This window comes from Limulus polyphemus, unplaced genomic scaffold (assembly GCF_000517525.1).
Source record: "Limulus polyphemus unplaced genomic scaffold, Limulus_polyphemus-2.1.2 Scaffold1615, whole genome shotgun sequence".
NCBI classification, from domain to species: domain Eukaryota; kingdom Metazoa; phylum Arthropoda; class Merostomata; order Xiphosura; family Limulidae; genus Limulus; species Limulus polyphemus.
The window spans coordinates 31,518-52,568 of NW_013667225.1; the positions used below are offsets into that span (position 1 = coordinate 31,518).

Here is a 21,051-nt window from a genome sequence, read left to right on the forward strand (position 1 = left end):
GTGTATGTCATGATATGTACTAAGATCAGACTTATAATAATAAATTTACAGTAATTACACCAAACTCATAACCACACATTATTTTTACAATATTTTATGCAAAAAATCTTTGCCAATGTTATACTTAAATATGTTAGTAGACAGCAGTTAATGTAGTAGTTTCAACAGAAATAAGTAAAAAGTACATGAAAGATTGAAACCACTGACCCATTTCAAGACAGCAGTATAAACTAACCATTACTACCACATAGACTTCTCTGCAATTAGAAGAATAGAAAAAAAAATACTATTATTATTTCATTTATGCTATCTGCGACATGCAAACCCCGATGTTCCATCTGGACCTCGTGGCTGACGAACAACATTACTCCCATCACATTTGTTGTCAATGATGTTTATCATATCTCTACATATCCTAAAAAAAAGTGAAAAAAAAACTCCTGGTCATCAAAGTCAAAATAATAAAACTAGGTTAAGAATTAAACAAAAAGTACAAAATGAAAAATGTATTTAAAAATTATTTTTAAAGTTGAGTGTGTTCAAATGTGTACTTACTTTTCACATCACATTGTGCTATATCCTATTATCAGATAGTTTTTCGTGGTTTATGACGAAATTGAAAATGTTCCAAAACCAACTCATGTTCAACCATGTACTGAAGTGGTTTTAGTAACCCCCAATAGTGCATTTTCATAGAATGCGACTTCCATTGACAGCCAATCACTGTCGTTAACGTGATTTCACTTAAATACCCTCGGCACCAAACTCTCCCAAGGAAGGTGGGCCAATGATGTAAGAAGCAAATGCTTATTTATGATATGTTTTAGTTTTAAAATGTAAAATTACACTTTGCTAGAATTTCTGAACTAAAGAGGAGGAAGGGATGGAACAGATATGGGCTAAACATTGAAGGGGCAGTGCAGCCTCTCTAGAAAGGAATCACTAGTAACAGAAAAGCTTGCACTTTTCAAAAAAATTACAAAAAACAAAGAGACAGAGATACTGCATGCAAATTTCTGCCAAATTCACACAAAGTAGAGGGACCAGAGCCTTTACAATATCTAACATGAGTCACTTCCTCATTATCCAAACCAGCCAAGAAGGAAGAGAAAGTACCTAATCCAATATGAATAGGCAGACATCAAATCATAGCCAAGGAGTGAAGTACAGATAGACCTGAGAAGCTTAGGAATCAAGCTAGATGACCTTATTCAATCTTCCTCACAGGCTGAAATATAGAACCAATTAACAGAAACAAACTGAGACAAAAGAACCCCTAGTAGGAATACAACAATCCTGAGAAAGTAAACAGTCTGCAAATATTCATATACTAAGACAAACATGTCAATGGAGAAGACAACAGACCCATTCCATAAGGGAAGAAGGAAAGAGGTCAATGGAAAAAGAGGGGTACCAGAATAGAGACAAAGGCAGGGACCCCTGGAGGGAGAGATCTGTGATAAGATACACTGAACAGCCCAACAGGACATAGGAGTTGAGCTGGGTGTGAATGGTACAGTAAATGAGAGACAGGAGGAAGGTAGACAGGAGAGAAGTATAGTGTACTTCCTGAGCAGTTGAAGTCCAAGGAAAAAAGCAATGGTTCAGAGAGAGTAAAAGATAAGTGCAGTGAAAGAGGATGCGAGAAGTATCTAAAGGAAATTATTAAAACAATGGTAATCCAAGAAGAGAGTAGGAAGAAACAAGTCAGGAGAGAATGACAGTACAAAAGCCAGGTAGTCAACGTCTCAAATAGGGCATGCATGAAATCATTAAAAACCTCATTAAGGTCTCAGTCAGGCAAGGAGGACTAAAGAGAATGAAAAAGCAGAATAGCATGGAGAGGTGAGGGGGGAAAAACACCTCTTGATACCAGGAATCCTGGAAGGCCATGTACAGGACCACCCAACAGTTAGAAAAGATTGAGATTAAGAATCCATTGACAAACAGTCTGGTAAGACAAGCAGAAAGTTGATGCACAGAATTACTGCCAGGAGGAAAGGAGTGGCAGAAGGAACAATAACAAAAAAGACCCACTACTGATAGTGATAGACAAGTACAGTGGAATGATGACAAGAATGGAAGGAAATTAATGCCACTTTAGTGGAAAGTCTGGCCTGACAGGCAACAGATCAGGCAAATTCTATGTGTGAGGGTGAAAGGAGGGTATCTGTCTAAGAAGAAGTGAAGTGAAAGAGTGAGAAGCAAGAAAGGGGATAATGGGAAGAGGAAGAGGGGTCCAAATATCAATCAGACTAAGCCTAAGGCAAATCAAGAGGTGCCAACAATACATCCAAGGAGAGTAATGTATGAATCCAAGACTCAGAAGAAGGGAAGTAGGTACAGAGAAAGAGGTCAGATAAGGCCTGGCTGATAAATTGATAGCAAGGTGCAAATGATGAGGAATAGAGAACCATAAGAGAAGAAGCCTGGAGTTTAGAAGGGTGGCAAAATCATCCAAGAGGGATGTGTCCAATCAAGGGTAAATCCCACGGAAGATTTGGGGTGTAGAGACTATTCTAGTGACAGAATATGGACTGGCTGAGAGAGGTAGTCTGCCACCAAGATACAAACTCCTACCAAAGGATGTGTATGGGCTCAGAAGTGTACGAGTAACATGTGAAACCAAAAATAAGGCCCTGGAAGAGGAGCTACAAGGGCAGTTGGAGCAGGAAAAATACTGTGGAATATGCTGAGTAGTACATAACCAAATGAACCATTAGTAAGAGTAGGAATGATAACATGTTCGACAAAGAGCAAGAAGGTTGAGCATGGTAATGTGGAGTGAACTCTTGTCCAGCTTATAAATGTTGGATTCCTTCACTCATTGAAAAATGTAACTCAATAAGAGAAAAAAGCAATAAAGATGGGGGAGATCTGGTTTGAGAGGCAGTAAAGGAATGTAGGAAGAAGTACAGGTAGTGTCCAGTCACTGTGAGAAATCCTTGAGGAGAGACTCACAAACAAAGACAAAGGACCCCAAGAAAGAAAACCTTGGGTCCACAAGGTCCACTGTAAGAGATACATTTTGGCATGCTCCAAAGGAATGAGGGGTTTTAAGGAAGCCAGATTCCTCAAAAGTGAAAAAACTTCTCATGCAATATGAGAACGAGAAGTGTATAATCTGGTGACCAGATATGCCATAGCATGCAGGCTGAAGTCATTTGAGATGAGAGATGAAAAAAGTGCTCAAAAGTATCCATCACTGAGAAAGTGTGAGAAAGGACTAAGATCCCAAGATACATCCCCACCAACCAAGTAGCCAGCATAAAAGAAGAGAGGTAGGAGGAGAATGTATTAAGAGATCTAAATAGCCAAAAGACCCTCAATATACCAATAAATATAAAAGGATCCGACACTGAATTGAAGGGAAGAGCAATAAATGGGAAGATGCAAAAAAGATGGATGGGATAAAGAAAACAAAGCAAGGACAGGCCAAGAGAGACACACAAAAAGGTGTCTGACACATTGATCATGGACAATCATAGACCAGGTGAAAAATACCATAGATGGGGTAGGAGAGAGGATAAAATGAAATTGGGAAGAAAAACAAAGAGTAGTGAGGAAAGAGATAAAAGTGGGGAAATGGAAAGTGACTGGCAGCAGAAATTGAGATCAACAGCAGGAGAACAGAAAGGTATGCACAGAAATGTATGTGTTTGTGTGTTATAGTCACTGGCACGAAGAGTGATGAATGAGACTTTTGGTAGAAGGAATGTAAGAAAAAAAGAGGAAGGTCTGCAATCTAGAATGGAAAGATGGAAAGGAAACTGATTTAGACAAGGAATAGGTGTAAAGGGTAAGGTCAAGAGAGAGGAAAAAACTGGGATGATTATGAGGACAAAAGTCATATTCAACATTAAACCAGATCAACAGGGAGAAAAGGAACACCACTGAAGACATCTGCATAACAAAAGTGAGCCAGACAAAGAATAAGTACACAAGAAGAAGGAAGGGGTACAGTAAAGAGAAATGTAGCCCAACCCAACGAGTCCCATCAGCAAGGGAACAAAATATGGAGGGATAGAGCAGAAGAAGAAGTGGAAGAAGCCAAACAGAGATGGAAACATATGTTTACAGAAGCTATCAGAAGCACTAAGAAGTGCTTCTGATACAAGGTGGAGTTAGAAGAGGGAATGCAGAAAGACAAAAAATGCAAAAAAGAGAAATTAGAAATTGAAGTAGAAGGTAAAGGAGTTGATCTCCAAGCTGGCCAGATAGATACCAATGACAAGGAATCGGGAAAAGGAAGGATAGAAAGTCTACAAATCAGGATGAAAAAAGTCACAAATGGGACGAGACAGTTTGGCTTGAGAAAGAAAATAGTATAAGAACTTATAACAAGCAAGGTAAAAATGCAAGATAAACCTAAGAATCGTGGGTCAGAAAGTGAGAAAATGAAAAATAATAACACAGGCAAAAAGAGATGGAAAGAAACATACCCAAGAATGAAATCCAGAAAGATTGGAATGTTAAGGTTGTTTTAAGAATGATAAAGTACTACCCGAGGAGAAAAAATTCAGCTGACAAGATGAGAATAGAAGGTCCATTAAGCATGTGGTAATCCACAAGACGTTGAACAAATGTTGCAATGACCCTGACAGTTAATAAGCCTCCAAAAGCCACAGTAGAAATAAGGCTTACGTGTGAACAATGTTCCACATCCAGGACGAAGTATAAATCACTGTCATTTGAGAATTCGGAATAAAACATTAAAGCTTTGAAACCATAAAATTAAAAAAAACGAAAATCAAGGTTTTGTTAACAATGCAAATCTCAATCAACATAAATAAAATAATGACCTATATCTCCAGAATGTAACTTTATTGGCTCAATATTTTGCTATTACGGCTTCGTCAGGAGCTATTGATTTCCTACCAGTTCACTAATCTAGTTCAATCTCTAAATATGATTCAATTTTTAATATAAAAAATGTACAAAGTATCAAACAGAATAGTACAAAATTTTAAAAACAATATATTAATACAAATTCAGTACTAAAAACAGCATAAAATGATATAAAATACACCATTTATTTGGAAGAGTGTATTAAGATATTTCAAACTACTAAAACAAAGAAGCATTTTGCATGTTTAGTGTTAATTGTAATTGTCATTTTTCTTAAGGATATTCCCACAGTATTCTATAGAATATTTAAAAAGTTCTGCATTTAAACAGTTATCAATAATTGCATGATAACTCAGTGCATATCTTTGCTCACTGTAAGAAATATGCAAGTGTATACTTTGAGATATACAAACACACACACAGACACTGTTGTTCAAAGCAGACTGTTTTTCCAGGTAAAAGTTAAACACAAAAATTACTGATTATAACATCGATAATGTCTAAATTACATAACTGGACTCTTACAAGTGCAACCATAATCCAATTACTTTCACCGAAACAACCATTTTCGGCTTTAGTGTTTCATGGCACTCTATGAATCAATTTACTAAAATACTCAGGTTTTAGGCCATTCCAGGCTTTATTAATATACTGCCACAGTTGTGTCAGATTATGTCATCATAGGTTTAACATTTCTGTTGATTCCATATTGTACAAGTTCAATAGAAAATAAAATGTCAGACTGTTATGGCCATACCATGTTTTGGAAGCACACTTTGTCATCACTTACCTTCCCACAAGCAGCACAAAGATGAAGCTGAAAGACATAAATCAAGCTCTCCTCTAAATTTCTGCAAGCAATGAACCCCAAACAGATAGTGCCAACAACATAATATTTGCAGGCCATACTGCATAAAATGCAAGAGAGCTGGTCCCAAGATTGACGGAAGAGAGCAAATAAACCACACGGTATGACCATCACCTGGATTTATATGCCACATGATTTTGCATTGGTGAGGCTGAACAAAATATCAAACAAGCTTCCAAAAAACAACTTTATATGAAATCAAGCACAACTCTTCTGGTAAGATATCAACCGTCCCTGCACTTATAAGGTGAAATAGAGCAACCACAGAGAGTCTTCATCAACATTCATAGGATTGCTGGAAAATAAAGTATTAAAAGGCGTAGCTAGGAAAATCAAAATATGAGGAACCAGTAGAATAGTATACAGCCAGGTAGTAACTAATAACACCAGTAAATTTCTCTCTTCTACCTCCTGCATGGCATCCAGCCTCCACTTGAGGGGTTAGTGCCTATCGGCACAACCCGTGGAAATGTCATCTGGTACTTGACTCAGTTCAATTCCTTTAATGTGGCCTTGGATTAATTGTGTGCTTCAGATCGTCCTGTTGGAAAATGGAACATTGGCCAATAAATCTAAACTAAAAAGTACTGCCTGTTTTTTGTTGAATACTGTATTAATTACGTTTACTCATTTTACCCACAATTCTGCAATTGTCTCTGGTCTGTTTTTAAGAGATTTGCCTCAAACATGACCTCTCAACCTCCCTTAGCTGTAGAAAGCTTCCAGGTTATTCTCTGTGTAAGATTAGTATTAAAATACATTTTGGTTACATTTACGAACCTAATGTTTTAGTGAAAATAATAATGATTTCATTTGTATGCATTCTATTAAATAATTTAGTCTGTATCACTATTATAACCAATAAATTTGATTGTAACAGCATTTAATAGAAAATAATAGTTACACAACAAGTGACCATTTGATCCTTTAAGACAGTCCTTTTACAGCCATCTTTGAGAAAAGTAAAAATTTTACATCACCCTTTATATTTAAAAAAATCAATTCCCTTCTTAAACTCCTACAAAGTGTTAGCTCCCATTACTGCTTACAGCAACTGAAAAACCTGATCAAAAAATAAAAGTGTCGTAACTAGAGCCTAGCCTATCTTATCCAAATCTTAAACTTAGGTTTTATTTTCCTAGTGTATTCAGAATATAACACAAATAAATCAAAAGCCTTTATCCTACTGATTCCCCTGATAATCTTGTAAACTTCAGTAAGATCATCTCTTACCCTTCTTTTCTCAGAGTAAATGATCTAAATTTATCTCTTAAAACATAACCCTTAAATCCACAGAATCATCACAGTATCCCTTTTCTTAACTCTTTCCAATAAGTCAATAACCTTTCTTATATAGAGAGAACAGAACTTTACACAGTATCCCAAGACAGATGTAACTAGTGATTTACATACGGGCATGATTGCCTCATCCAACTTCCAATCAATATATCTATAAGTGCACTCTAAAATTGTACAGCTTTTAATACTAACAGAATACCATTGCCTCAATGGTTTCAGTGACTTATCCACCACTGTTCCAAGATCTTTTACTTCAGTCACACTAGTGAGTGGTTTCTCATCTATATTAAACGTGTGATTCAAATTATAACCCAAATGATTTACGTTGAACTAACTATAACTAAAGGTCATTTGCCAAATTACCAGTTGATCAAAGTCATTCTGTAATACCTCAACATCCTCAGTACAGTTAGAAATACCAAGAGTTTAATGTGATCAGCAAACTTTACAAATTATGGCACTATTAACATCATTACTGTAAATAAGTAAAAACAAATGTCCAAATATTGACTCCTGAGGCACCCTACTAGTAACAAGGGTCCTATTTGACTAGATTGTATTAATAAAAAAACCTTTTACTCTCATTCAAACATCCTACAGTCCAATTAACTAATCTTTCCCCAACCCCCAACCAAATTTTCTTGGCTAATCTAATATGTCATCTTATCAAAAGCTTTTTTGAAAATCTACACGTAGTCTTTCCATCATCCACATAGCATTCTCGGAAAAAAAGTTATCAAATTAGTAAGACAAGATTTATCTTTGGTGAATCCATGTTGATTTTCTTTTATAATATTTTTCAAAAAAGAATTTTTTAAAGCTTCTTTTATCAGATTTTATAGAATTTTTCCCACTACAGGAAACTAACTGACCTATAATGTCCAAGGCACTTTTTATCATTGATTTTAAAAATAAGAGTAACATTAAGAATTCTTGAATCCTCAGGAACTGTCTAGCTACCAAAAATGAAAGAGCTGGACTCGTATATCTGTTCTTTGACCCCCTTTAAAACCCTGGAGAAAATAAGTATTTTCAAATCTTCTCCACAAAATATGTCTGTTTCCCAACTTTTGAATGGCAATGTATTTAATTTTCTTTTATATATGTATACACACACACACATACATATATATACATATGTCAATTATTGAATGTGATCATTTAAATTTTTTTTTCATGCATCCTGATAACGTTATTCTCAAAAAACACAAATGATACGAACTCCATTCCCATCAATATTGTAGTTTGAAGTAGGAGAACTCATCTAAAAAAGTAATTTTAAGAATAACAGTTATTACTTGAACCAAAGGGAAGAATACAGAATAACCTAAGGGACTTACATGACTTTCTGAGTTTCATCCTCACTTGGACCAGACCCTAAAATTCTCCGTCGTGCTTCAGCATATTCTGCTTCTCGCTGTTGTAGTGTTTTCACAGGTTGTCGATTGGGTGATTTTTCACCATTTCCACCAAATCTAGCATCTGAAGGACGTTTCAGAATCTTAACTTGTGGCATATATGGTGTTCGTGAACTATCTTCTAACATTACTTGTGGAACTCCTCCACACTGATTTTCACTTCCCTCGTTGTATTTTCTGTGCATAAGTAGGTAATTGCAGAAGTAAATAAGAGCTCTTTCATACTGAACAAGTATTTTTTAACTGTTCACCTTTAACTCAGAACTTTGTTTGCTAAATTACTTCAATATGATAGAAGTACAATGGTTAACTTTCTGAAGGAAAGAAATGATAGAAGTACAATGGGTAACTTTCTGAAGGAAAGAAATGATAGAAGTACAATGGGTAACTTTCTGAAGGAAAGAAATGATAGAAGTACAATGGGTAACTTTCTGAAGGAAAGAAATGATAGAAGTACAATGGGTAACTTTCTGAAGGAAAGCAGATGATAGAAGTACAATGGGTAACTTTCTGAAGGAAAGCAGATGAGAAAAAAAGAGTACAATGTGGTAAGGAACAGTCTTTTTTTTTGGCTAAAAATGTAAGGTTGTTTTGGTTGAAACTTAATGCTTCATCTACTTGAAAATGTTTAAATAAAATTTTAAAAACTTCATTATTGAAACAAATCTTTTTAAAATAAGTGGACTAAATTATATGAAGTTTTGATAAATAATCATTATAAATCTTCCAACAATAAAAACTCACTAAGAAATAAAAGTATCAAAATGTATGGAGCTGAAATGTATAATGATGGATAGGCTTGTCAATGAAATTTAAACAAAAATGGAAAATGAACTGAAATAAAACAAGAATAGGAACAAGTATTTACATCAATACTAGTGAATATTCAAAAAGGGACAAAATGGTCTTCTCACTTATCAGCTTTCTGAGAGAAAAGTTTGTTTCAAGTTAAGCACAAAGCTACACAATGGGCTATCTGTAATCTACCCACCACGGGTATCTAAGCCCGGTTTCTAGCATTGTAAGTCTGCAGACATATCGTTATGCCACTGGAGGGCCTCAGAGAAAGGAGCAATACATAAGAAAAATACCAATATGACTCTAAAACATTCAAAATGTACACATCATTTAAAAGTAAAAATAGACAAAGTTTTTCAATTTAGACTCTAGGATTCCATAAATAAAAATATTTTGATAAAGACATTTTTAGTAATTTAAAATTAAGTACGTAACAATGGTGAAACTGAAAATACAGAAGAAGTCAAAACAAAATAACAGCTAGTTAGTATTAATTAATGATATTATATAAAATATGAACAATGCACCATACATTTCACATTTGTAGTCTGGAATGTGTGAAGTTGTTTCCTGTAACAAAGTATCATGATGTATTTCAACTAATTACTAAATACTCTTCAACCCAAAGTTTAAAAAAATAATAATTCTGAGGTTTCAACCTACAAAATCAATGTTTTCTTCCATAATAGCATAAATAAATTAAGAATGACGTTACAAAAGAAAAAAACAGGTGAGTTAGTGGTTCATTTACCAAAGGTTTAGTTCATACAGATGGTTTGGTTGTTTATTTGTTTTAGAGCAAAGCCATATTGGGCAACCTGCTGTGACCACTGCAGGGAATCAAACCCTAGATTTTAGTGTTGAAGTCTATAAACTTACTGCTGTCCCACTGGGAGACCAAACAAATTGTTCTGGAAAGCATGTCATTGTGGGTTTTAACTCCTTGCCAAACGATTTGAGTTTTGGCAGTAATTAATGCAAACTTTGAAACTTACAGAAAATTAATGTTTGCAACCATACAAGGCCTATCTGAGTTAAGAATATCAGAGGTACATTCCCTCAACTACGTGTACTCTCATTAAATTCAATCATTTATAAATAATAATAATAAATTATAGCTGTAATTGAAAAAAAAAAAGGAATAAAACTGATTAGTATTTGCTTAGTGCCACAAATAGCTGGCTTCAACCACCTGTAGAACAAGATGAAAAAATTTGCAAATTCTTAAAGTCAGAAAATTTATAGAAGTATTTATTCATATTATCTTGGAAATAATTATACTTCTTAGAAACATTTCCACAATAATATCATTCCATACATTATTTATTTGTAACACACCCATATACTTACTTGGATGGTTTTTCTTCTGCTTTAACTGTCAGTTCTTCAAGCTTCTTTTCTAAAATCTTTATAAGAACAAAAACTATAGGTTAAATATTTGGCTTCTGTTAGAAACACTTAAAGCTAAATGTAGAGGAAACATTTTATTAGATTCAAATTTTTTTTATCACATCACAGAAATTGAACTTTAACATATTATTGGCTGTTTAGAATCTGATAGTAAATTAGCCCTAGAATTAAACTTTCAAAAGTTTAAATGTAGATATTTATTTTAAACAATACCTTACAGGACCATACCAAGTTTCCTGTACATTCAAGGATCTAGTCTTGAGTGCCCCTGAAACTCTGTTGACCCTCATAAAGGAACTCAAATATTAATCCTTACGAGAAAATGTATTTCAAATAGATACTTAATCATCTCTATACCAATAAGAGTTATTACCTCGTGTGCAACTCCTCTGGAATTTTCAGCACATGCCACAAGCCTTGAACAAACTCCCAACTTTACACGTTATATGTATTGAGCCAGCCTATGATGTAACTCTCATAATGCTATAGCCATCCACCAGTAAGATAATGCCACAACCTTCATGCACAGTAATCCTCTTGAGCACTAGCACATGATCATAGGCTCATTCCTGATGAGGCAAAGAAAATGTACCAGAAGTGGGGAGAAAGAGTGAGAAGGTGGTGAAGAGAGTTAAGTATCTATCTAAAATACATTCAGGTAAGGAAAATGTTAACATTACTTTCCTCTATGCAGCAATAATAGCTAGAACCCCACAATTATATGATGGAAGGGCTGGTGTTGATCAATTATAAAGATGAACTTCTTTCTGAAATAGCAACAAGAAAGGGAAAGCCCATGGGGTGTGACTTTCACAAGACCAGAGATCACCTAGTGGATCAGCATCCAGTGGAAGACTGCACTCTTCTCAAGCAGGGAATACTCTTCACCCAACTTGTCGATACTTATTCATTTATATGTTACACTTACGACAGAGATAGATTTACAGTCATAGATATCTTGTAAATACAGTGTCGGTGGAAGCATGTCACAAAAGTGGGAGGAATGCCATTCCATCTTGGTGAAATAAATACACGAGACAGATATTGTGTAACAACAGGTAGAGGGAGAAGGAACTCACACATGAATCAAGTCCAAGTCCCATCCAGGAACTGCTGGGGAGATATTGTAATAAGGGAAAACCAGAGCCCTATATTTCAAATAAAGGGTGGGCTAAACCAGTCTCTTACCATGAGGGAAGGCACCATTTGCAGAGGAAACTCTCCATATTGATATCCCCAGTGGTTTGGAAGCAGAGAAGTAAGGGTTTGATCATGCTCCACTAGAAGAACAGGGGTCAGGAATATGCATTAGAAAGAACATCAGAGAGTGTGCATCAATCTGAAACTGGGTCCCCACCAAGAGATAGTGCAATGGGTTACTATGAATAAAGAGAGTAAGTGCAATTAGGTGTAACAGCAAGACTACACCTGGTCCTGTCTGTTTATTATATGTATGGAATTGGACGTGTTAATTACAGATTTAATGATAATGCCATCTTACTGGAAACCTCATTTCTACAGTGAACTCAGAGCAGGGATAGATGGATTAAAAGCTTTTCATTCTACCCTGCTTGACACGGGTTTCAAGTAAGTATTCTCTGTGAAACAATGCCAGCCATTCCACAGGTTCCAATGGCACCAAGCATAAGGAATGTAGTAAGTAATTCCTCGTAAAACATTTTGATCTGGATAGTCTTGCCTCTTCCAGTTCTTTGTTTTTGTTGAGGAACTTGCAATGTTTGAATGTGTACAAAAATCATGGTATGCACATGGAGATGCCATGAAATATATGAATGATGTGGAGTTAACTGAAAAACACAACAGGCAAAACTCACCATACTAAAGTATATGTCTGGACAAATTGGAGAATGATGACTGTTGGGAGGCAAAAACCAGAGGCACAGTAAACCATCCAGTGATGTAAGCAATAGGAGACAAATGTTTTAGGTGTAGTCCACATACCAGCCTGTAAGATTTTCTCAAAAGGCCAATGACAAAAACAGGCAAGAGAGGCTGTGACATGCCAAAACTGCCAGGAAGAAATGCAAAAGAGCATATGGTCAAACTCACCCATAGAATAATATGCATGATGGATTAGTTGGCAAACCTAATCAGTTAAAATAGAAGGGGTCAAGTCCCAAGAGGAGGAGGTCTGTCACAATGAAAATAGATGACTGCAGTTTCTACGAAAAGAGGCAGTCCAAGCAAGACAGCAACTGACAGTGCATAATGGACACAAAAAACAATCAGGATTGGTACAATCAAACACTGATGAAATAGATGAGAGAGAGAGATAGGAGAAAACTTCCGATCCCCCTCCCAAGCAGCCCAAATCTTCAGAAGAAGGAGCAGACTGGAAAAAATATCAACCAGTCCTAATAACAGACAGTATGGGAGGTGTCTAAGGTGTAAATGTCTGAATGGCAATTATCACAAGTAAAAAGAAGGCAAAAATACATCTTGAAAGACAAACAGCTCATGCTACCTACAAAGAGGACACCATGTTTTCAAAATGTGATGATGCAGAAGATAAATGAGAAGAGGACAGGAAAGAGGATAATGAGAAAGAAGTGGTGTACGAAAGAAAACAGAGAGAAATAATAAGAAACACTGTGCAGGATCACTGGAGAAGGAAGACCACAGGAGGTTAAAGTGGGAGAGGCATCAACTCAGTCACACAGCCAAGGACAGAAAGTGCATAACATAAAGTACCCAGTTAGTGCATCATAAAGAAAATATTTTGCACAACAAAATGAATAAAAAACACACAAATAATAATTAGCAGCAGAAATAAGATATCTAGGTACTCTACACACCTATTATTACCATATGTAAGTCAGTAGGAATTACATGCTACAAAATCAAAACAAGTACATCTTTAAGTAAAATGAATGCTATCTCAATAAAAGAAGTCAACAATATAAAATCTAAAGTGTACTTTACCAAATTTCCTTATAAATAAAAATTCTTGAAAATTTTATTTTTCACAGAAATCCCCATTTTTTTATGAATTAATTTTCTTCATAATTTTCTAAACTGGAAAGAACTTTAGACCCCCATTATAAACTCAGTATTAATCCTTGTGTATGCTGAATTTAAAGAAATCTAACCAAGAAAACTGTTTAACTTAAAAGTATTTTATAACACAATGGAAACAAAAGAAAGACTACTAAAGTCCTGGGAGAGATGTGTGTGTCATTTACTAACAAAGACACAAAAATAGGTAAATCACACACAAAAAATATACATCCAAAATAAATAACTTCATTTAATTTTATTGTCTTTCTTACAAAACACATCTGCTTACATCTAACAAACACAAGATAGATAACGAAATAATTACTGGGGGTCAACAATTGTCGGAATAGCCACTCATCCTGCACGACTAGTGACAATGTTTATTCATCCTGAACAAATTTTACTTGCCTTACAAGATGTTTTCAAATAATATAATTTTTCAAGACCATAATAAAATGGTAAAACTTTAGATGCTTACATTTTCATTAGCAATTTCCAAACATTTTTGACAAATTCTGACTAAGAATTACAGCATTAGTTCAATAAGTAATTGGCCTATTTAATCTACTTATCCTTTGACTATGCACCACCTAATGATTGTTATCACTTTGCATGATACGTATATATAAATATGATATGCATCATGCTGGGAAAACCAATAATGAATCAATATTTTGACCTCTCATTCAATGTATAGTTACATAGAGAATCCACAACAGGTCAGAATAAGGGAAGTAAAACTTTAGGGAGCAGCATATTCAAAGATGTATGAAGCTTTTAGGAAATAAGTGCATGCACCCTTGCTGTCAAACAAAGTTGAGATACGATAAGTAAAATACTTCTGTAATTATGGATAAACTAAGCATTGGTTTTTACAAAATGTCAGTTATTTTCTACACAAAATTACAATTTTTCAATATAAAACAGAATCACAGTCCTAATTAACAGGCGATCCGTTACGTATGTTACCAGCATCAGGGGCCACAACACTAAAATACGTGTATTGACTTAGAGAAAACAGCTTAACAATAAATAAGAAAATAAGGTACTTTTTGAAATCTGGCCATTCATTCTTAGCACCACAATTACTCTACAGGCAAGCTAACTGTAACCAGCTGAAATAATGCATTTGTTGAGTGCTTAAAAAAATTCAATGTGTACTTATTCATCTACTACACTCATGTACGAGCAAATGAGTGGTATTTTCTTAGGCCTGATCACCTAAGGCCAAGAGAACTGAAATACTAATTAAAAAACTCAGTTAGTAAATCTTGTTATAGATCTGTGAAAATTATGTACCACAAGTGTATATCAAATATGAGTGACATATGGACATCAAGGGACCATTTCAAAACTGTCCTTGCATACCTACTGATCAGAAAAGTAAACAGTTAAACCAAATTTTTCAGAGGACACCGCCTCCCGTCTGAAACTCTTTTGAAATGCCAGCCTCCCCAATTACCCATGAAAATTCATTCCATAAACCATCCATTGATCTTTGCACATTCTTGTATCTTGTAAGCTTCAATATGATCACATCTTTCCCTTCTTTTCTCAAAAAAGAAATGAGATCTTAATCTGTCCCTATATAATAACCCTTCCATCCTCAAAAACATCTCAGTAGTTCTCTTCCGTAACCTTTCTAAGTACACGGTATTCAAACAAGATAAAGATAAATTCTTTTGAAATGTAATCAATATGTCTATACATACATCCTAAAATGATATTAGATTTACTACTAACATTAAAGCACTACTTCAACAGCTTGAGTGACTTACCCACCACTATGCTAGGCATATTTTCTTTAAACATATTGTTGAGCATTTTCCAAATTATATTAGATGTGTGATTCAAATTATGAAAACATAAATTATTTACCTTGAACTTGCTATAATTAAAGGTCATTTATCAAACATTTGTCCAACTTGCTCATTGACTCTATAATACCACAAAATTCTCAGTAGAGCTAGAAATAACCAAGTATTTAATGTCATCATAAATCTAGACTAATTTTGTCCATTATCAGTATTATTAACGTAAGTAAGAAAAACAAAAACTTAAAAACTGAGGCACTCTGCTAGTATTAAGGGTTGGGTTTGACTTGTCTCCATTAATAACAAAAATTCTGATTTCTCCCACCCAACCACCTTACAATCTAACTTAATTAACCCTCCACCCACCCATAATGATGTAATTTTCTTAGCAAATTTCTTGCATACTACCTTATCAAAAACTTTTTGAAAACCCAAGTATACAAAGTCCACATCTTTTCCATCAACCAGATTACATGCAACATCCTTGAAATAAGTTAACAGATTAGTAAGAGAAACTTTCTTATAAGCAGTAACACTAGAAGATAGAAGTTTACGGCACATAAAACATGGCTCCAATTAAGATAGTGTTTCCTTTCTAATAGAGTAGTCATCCTATGGCATAAGTAGCCCTCAGGTGTGGAAAAACTGTTAGATTGGAGGAGGTTAAAAGGAAATTGCACCAATGTTTAAGATTCAGGGTTGGACGTAAGGAAAAGGGAGTTTAAGTGTTTGAAATAGGGAAAAATTGAGATTGTCTAGTAGATTGGCCAACTAGCCCTTTTTATAATTTGTGATAAAATGACAAACTGCAGATTTTTTTTCCACATTCCTGTTAATTTGTCTACTTTGCATTCCAAAGACTAGAACTCACCAGTTTGGCAAATGATTAGGGACAAAAGTATTCCCACAACACTATTTATATATGCACTACATGGTAGAGGATGGTACCATGCATCTGATATCTCCTTAGTTAATACATAAATCTTTCAATTTTTCTTTCAGTTCAGTTTGGACTGTGTCACTAAAGTAAACAACTTTTACTTTACCTACACACAGAGGACTGTATCCACTAACTGTTTATTAAATGTGAGAAATATAGATAGCTCATGACATCTGCAGTTAGAATACTCTATTTTTTGTTGGTGAATTAATTAGTGGCCTGTGATGCTCTGCACTTTCACTTGAATTGAAATATTGACCATTCTCTTATCAATATCATTAATGTATATAAAAAAAAAGTAAGGGTTTCAGCAGAAAACCCTGAAGAAACCCAGTTAAAACTCCAATCCAGTTTGGGTGAGTATTACATCCATTTACTTCCTTTCCTCTAATTAACCTACCTTTAATTCATTGAACTAACTTATATCCCGCACCCACAGAGATAATTTTCTATTTTAGTCTTTTATGTAGCACCGTGATAAAAGCCTTTTAAAAATACAGATACACCAAACCCACACTCTTACCCTCATCTATGTAAGCAGTGACATTTTTGAAGGTCAAAAGGTTCAGGAGACAAGATTTTCCCTGTGTGACACCATGCTGGCTGTCCAACTAATTTGTAAATCTTATTAGTTGGCTTTGCAAAGCATCTTTAATTAGCCTGTCTAAAACTTTCACCACCACAAAAGTAAGACTAATTATAATTATCTGGAAAATTCTTGTCACCTCCTCTAAAACTAGGTGTAACATTAACCACCTTCCAGTCTTCTGGCACCTGCCCACTACACAAAAACTTCTAGTAAGGTACTTAACTGTGTAATCCTTAACCTCTTTTAATACCATTGAGAAAATGTTATCTGGCCCAGGAGCCTTATCATTTTTTAAACTTTATAATTTTTCTTTAATAGTTTCATGGCTAATATGAATTTTATGTACATCAATCATATTTCTCACTAGTAAATTCTCAGAATATAGAATATTGTTCACACCTTCTCTGGCGAAAACTGAAAAAAACTTAGCAACTCAATAATCCAATAATCTTTCATAAATAATCTTGCTTCAGCATCCCGATCCCTCAAATGCCCAATTCCCATTTTAACATTATGTTTGTCTTTAATGTGTTTAAAGAAGCCCTTACCTACACTTTTTTTCATAAACCTCTTTGGAGGTTTTAATATCTTTTTAACCATCTCTCTTGATTTTATATAATTCTCCAAGTCTTCCATCTTAGTAACTAACTTAAACTTTTTAAATTTGTAATGTTTATCTTTAATTTTTTAAATAATAATTCTAGTGAGCAATCTTGGTCTATTACTTGAAGCCACCATTTTTTAACTCTGTGAAACAAACTTATCTTGAATATTTAATTTATTTTTAAAATCCTCCCACATCTCCATTTAACTCTATATCCCAATCATTCAGAATCAAATTTTTCCTCACCCTCTCAAAATTAACCTTCCTAAAACGTTGAACCAAAATACTGTTACTCTTGATCTCTACGTTATTCCACCTCAAACCTAATTCTTCAATGATCACTTGTAGCCAAATCAAATTTGCCAACCTTACAACAGTGTTTTTACTAACATCATTAAAAGAATCAGAAATAATAAAATTCAGTATAAAAATACAATATTTTTATGTATGTACATTTCTTTATGTCTTATCCACTTCTTATTGTCGTATATGGATACAAATATATTGTTTATCACAACTGTGAACTCAGTGTGTGAGATGGTCTAGGCTCAGAAAGTAGGGATTTTGCAACAGATTACTGAAGTACTGTCTTTAAGGATAGACAACAACAGAAAACAAGAAATTCCAAACAAGTGATGGTGTGAGTAGGAATATGTCATTGGAAGTTACAGAGCAATAGAAAATATACCTTCTTTTACTTTGATCCAAAATCACGGGCATTTTTTGTTGTTTATAGGTTTACAGACAATATTAAAATGTGACTTTTTTTACTGACTAACAATAAATCTATGGATGGTTGGTAACCGTGACCCAGATCCTCCTCTAATTTTGCACTCTCAACCATATCCACATTGTAGGTTAGTGATAAATCTAAAATTGAATCCTCCTAGAAGGTCCACTAAAACTATTTGATGAAGAAAACCATCTCTACATTTTCCAAGAACCTATCACTCTCACCATTTGACATCAAATTCTCCTGATCAATATGCCTAAAATTAAAATCCTCCATGATTAAATCTTTATTAGCTACTGCATTCATGATCTCATTACAAAACTTATCAAGTGTCAATGTATTATTTTACTTCCTAAATGTAGTGACAATATTATTCTAATACTTTTTATGACTAAATTTTCACTTAATCAAAGTCCTTAAAATTGTGGAACAGAGTTATCCCTGTGTGACTTTTAAAAACACCATCAGTTAGGTCTTCTCAGACAGTATATTTTCATGAAAAAATTCCACGAGAAAAATAGGAGAGACAGAATGATGAGTCACAAAAGCTTAATTATTAATAATCTTAAAAATGTCTCAGTGCCTAGGATATCTATACAAGTTCATGCATAGCATTCTAGAATCTAAATGAAAATTATCATTACTGGTGCTACAGTGTGAAGCCTATACTCAGCCCTTATGAAAGAGCAGACTTTTTTTCTGATGTTATTTGCTATCTAGACAATGGAGAAGGTGAGGACTTGGTTATTTAGATTTTCAAAAAGCCTTTGACAAAGTGCAACACAAGATATTAACTTGACCCTTGCTTTTGGTGGAACGTTCTAGTGGTCAGTGCTTTGGCCTCTGTTCTCTATTTATATTAATGATATTGATAGGGAACCTAATTAGTAAAGCTTGTTGATGTCATTACATCCTTGGGTATTTCTAGCTGTACTGATGATGTTGTATTACAGAATGACTAGGATCAATTGATCTGTTGGGTAAGTAATCTTTAGTTATAATGAGTGCAAGGTAATGCCTTTGGGTTTACATAACTTGAATCAACATTTAATATAGAACAGAACCAACTCAGCAGAGTAACTTAAGAAGATTATCTTGAAATATTTGTAGATAAATTATTCAAGTCATCTAAGAAAGGATAATAACTTACCAAAAAGGTTTCAGTTATGGGATACAAGAATGATTCCAGAAATGGAAGGGTTATCTTATAGCACTAGGTTAAGATCTCTTCTTATCCTTACCAAAGTTTACAAAGAAAAAAGATTATCCAAATGACCAATAAGATAAAGGTCACTGTTTTCTTTGTGCTATATTCTAAGGATAATCTGATGAGAAGACACAAGTTTCAGATTTGGAAAACATCAACTAAACTCTAGTTAAGACATCTATTTTTTTAACAGGGTGACTGACTTATAGTTATAGAATTAGCTGCCATCAGCAGTAGTGCAGGTCAACATATACAGAAATTTTAGATACAAATTAATTACTTCTGAAAAAATAGAGGGACAATTTTAATTGTTTCATATGTTGTCCATATGTCATTTCTTAAGTTCATTGAGTCTGATTATCAGTATATTACACATTTAATCAATCTAATTCTAATGTAAATCAACTTAGTTCCTTATCTTCAGTTTTACCTGTTAGTTTTGTACTATAGCCGAGTCTTAGTGTTACTATTAGTATAGTTCTTTTTGAAACTGAAAGTAAGTAATAACTTTAGCTTTTAGTTGAGCTTTATTTGCGTCGTAACGGATGTTAATTTAAACTCTAAGATTCTAATCTAAGCCTACACACTAGGAACACAGTCAATACATAAAAGAAGAATACGACAGCATGACGAACAGTACTAACAGTAATACTAAATTATTAGTAGTATTTTAGTATTAGTAATTGGTATCCATTCCAAGCTTTACAAATTACATTTACAACAAAGGTCAAACAGTGTCAGTAATACATATTAATATGTAATCCAAGAGCGACTTGTATCTATTGAAAGTGAATAAGTGTAAATACACTGTAGATAAAGAGTAATGTTATTAATATAAACATTTACCCCATTTTCAATCATATCTTCCCAACTGTCGCATATATCTTCCGACACGTCGTCTGCCATTACGACGGAAGATAAAAAAAATAAAATAAAAATTACAGCGCCCTCTAGTGTTACAGAATGGGGACATCAGCACGTAAGGAAATACAATATGTCAAAAATTTGTGATAAAAATAACGCTAACTGCAATTTTTTTTTCACATTCTTTTTAATTTACCCATTTAAAATTTAGAATCAGAGATGTGTAAAAATAGCATTTCAGATCTGTCTTTTGTCCTCCACAAACCAATGCGAAGAGGTTATTCGTACAATGCCAAAACTTATCTGTTGGGCTTGATGATTAGAGATGAAGTTTATCGGAAACGCTTTAAGTTAAAAGTTACGGTTGAGTTCCAAAAGCTAGCGAAACATAGTTTCTAATGCTTCTTCAGCTACTGGCATTTAAACCATTACGTTTGAAAATACAGTATTGACTGAAGACCATTTAGTTTTGATTAATCTATCTAATTACAGCAGTAAAGTAGTTTTGAAAAGCCACTAGAACTTGATACAAGGGGCATTTATTCTCATAACTTTTCTATGGGTTCTCAGAACCAAGAATAGTGAGAGTGGGTAAGTCACTGTTACGTCTCCGTTTTTTAATTGATTTTCCGTAACTTCGT

General features: G+C 34.3%; 1 protein-coding gene across 1 annotated transcript; it reads right to left on the reverse strand.

The window, feature by feature from the left end:
* Positions 1–6: 6 nt before the first annotated feature.
* On the reverse strand, positions 7–20,472 carry LOC106464304 (SUZ domain-containing protein 1-like). The gene is made up of 4 exons (XM_013924434.2): positions 20,393–20,472; positions 10,582–10,637; positions 8,356–8,610; positions 7–415 (listed from the first exon to the last, which is right to left on the reverse strand). Exons 1-4 carry the CDS (start codon positions 20,450–20,452, stop codon positions 307–309), a joined length of 480 nt encoding a protein of 159 aa, XP_013779888.2. The 5' UTR covers positions 20,453–20,472; the 3' UTR covers positions 7–306.
* Between the last annotated feature and the right edge of the window lie 579 nt (positions 20,473–21,051).

Excerpts from the sequence above, each read along its gene's own strand:
- LOC106464304 (XM_013924434.2), bottom strand. The coding sequence starts at position 20,452 with ATGGCAGACGACGTGTCGGAAGATATATGCGACAGTTGGGAAGATATG. Across the intron at positions 10,638-20,392 it reads AAGATATGATTGAAAATGGG|ATTTTAGAAAAGAAGCTTGA; the intron begins GTAAATGTTTAT and ends GTTCTTATAAAG. Across the intron at positions 8,611-10,581 it reads GCAGAAGAAAAACCATCCAA|AAAATACAACGAGGGAAGTG; the intron begins GTAAGTATATGG and ends ACTTATGCACAG.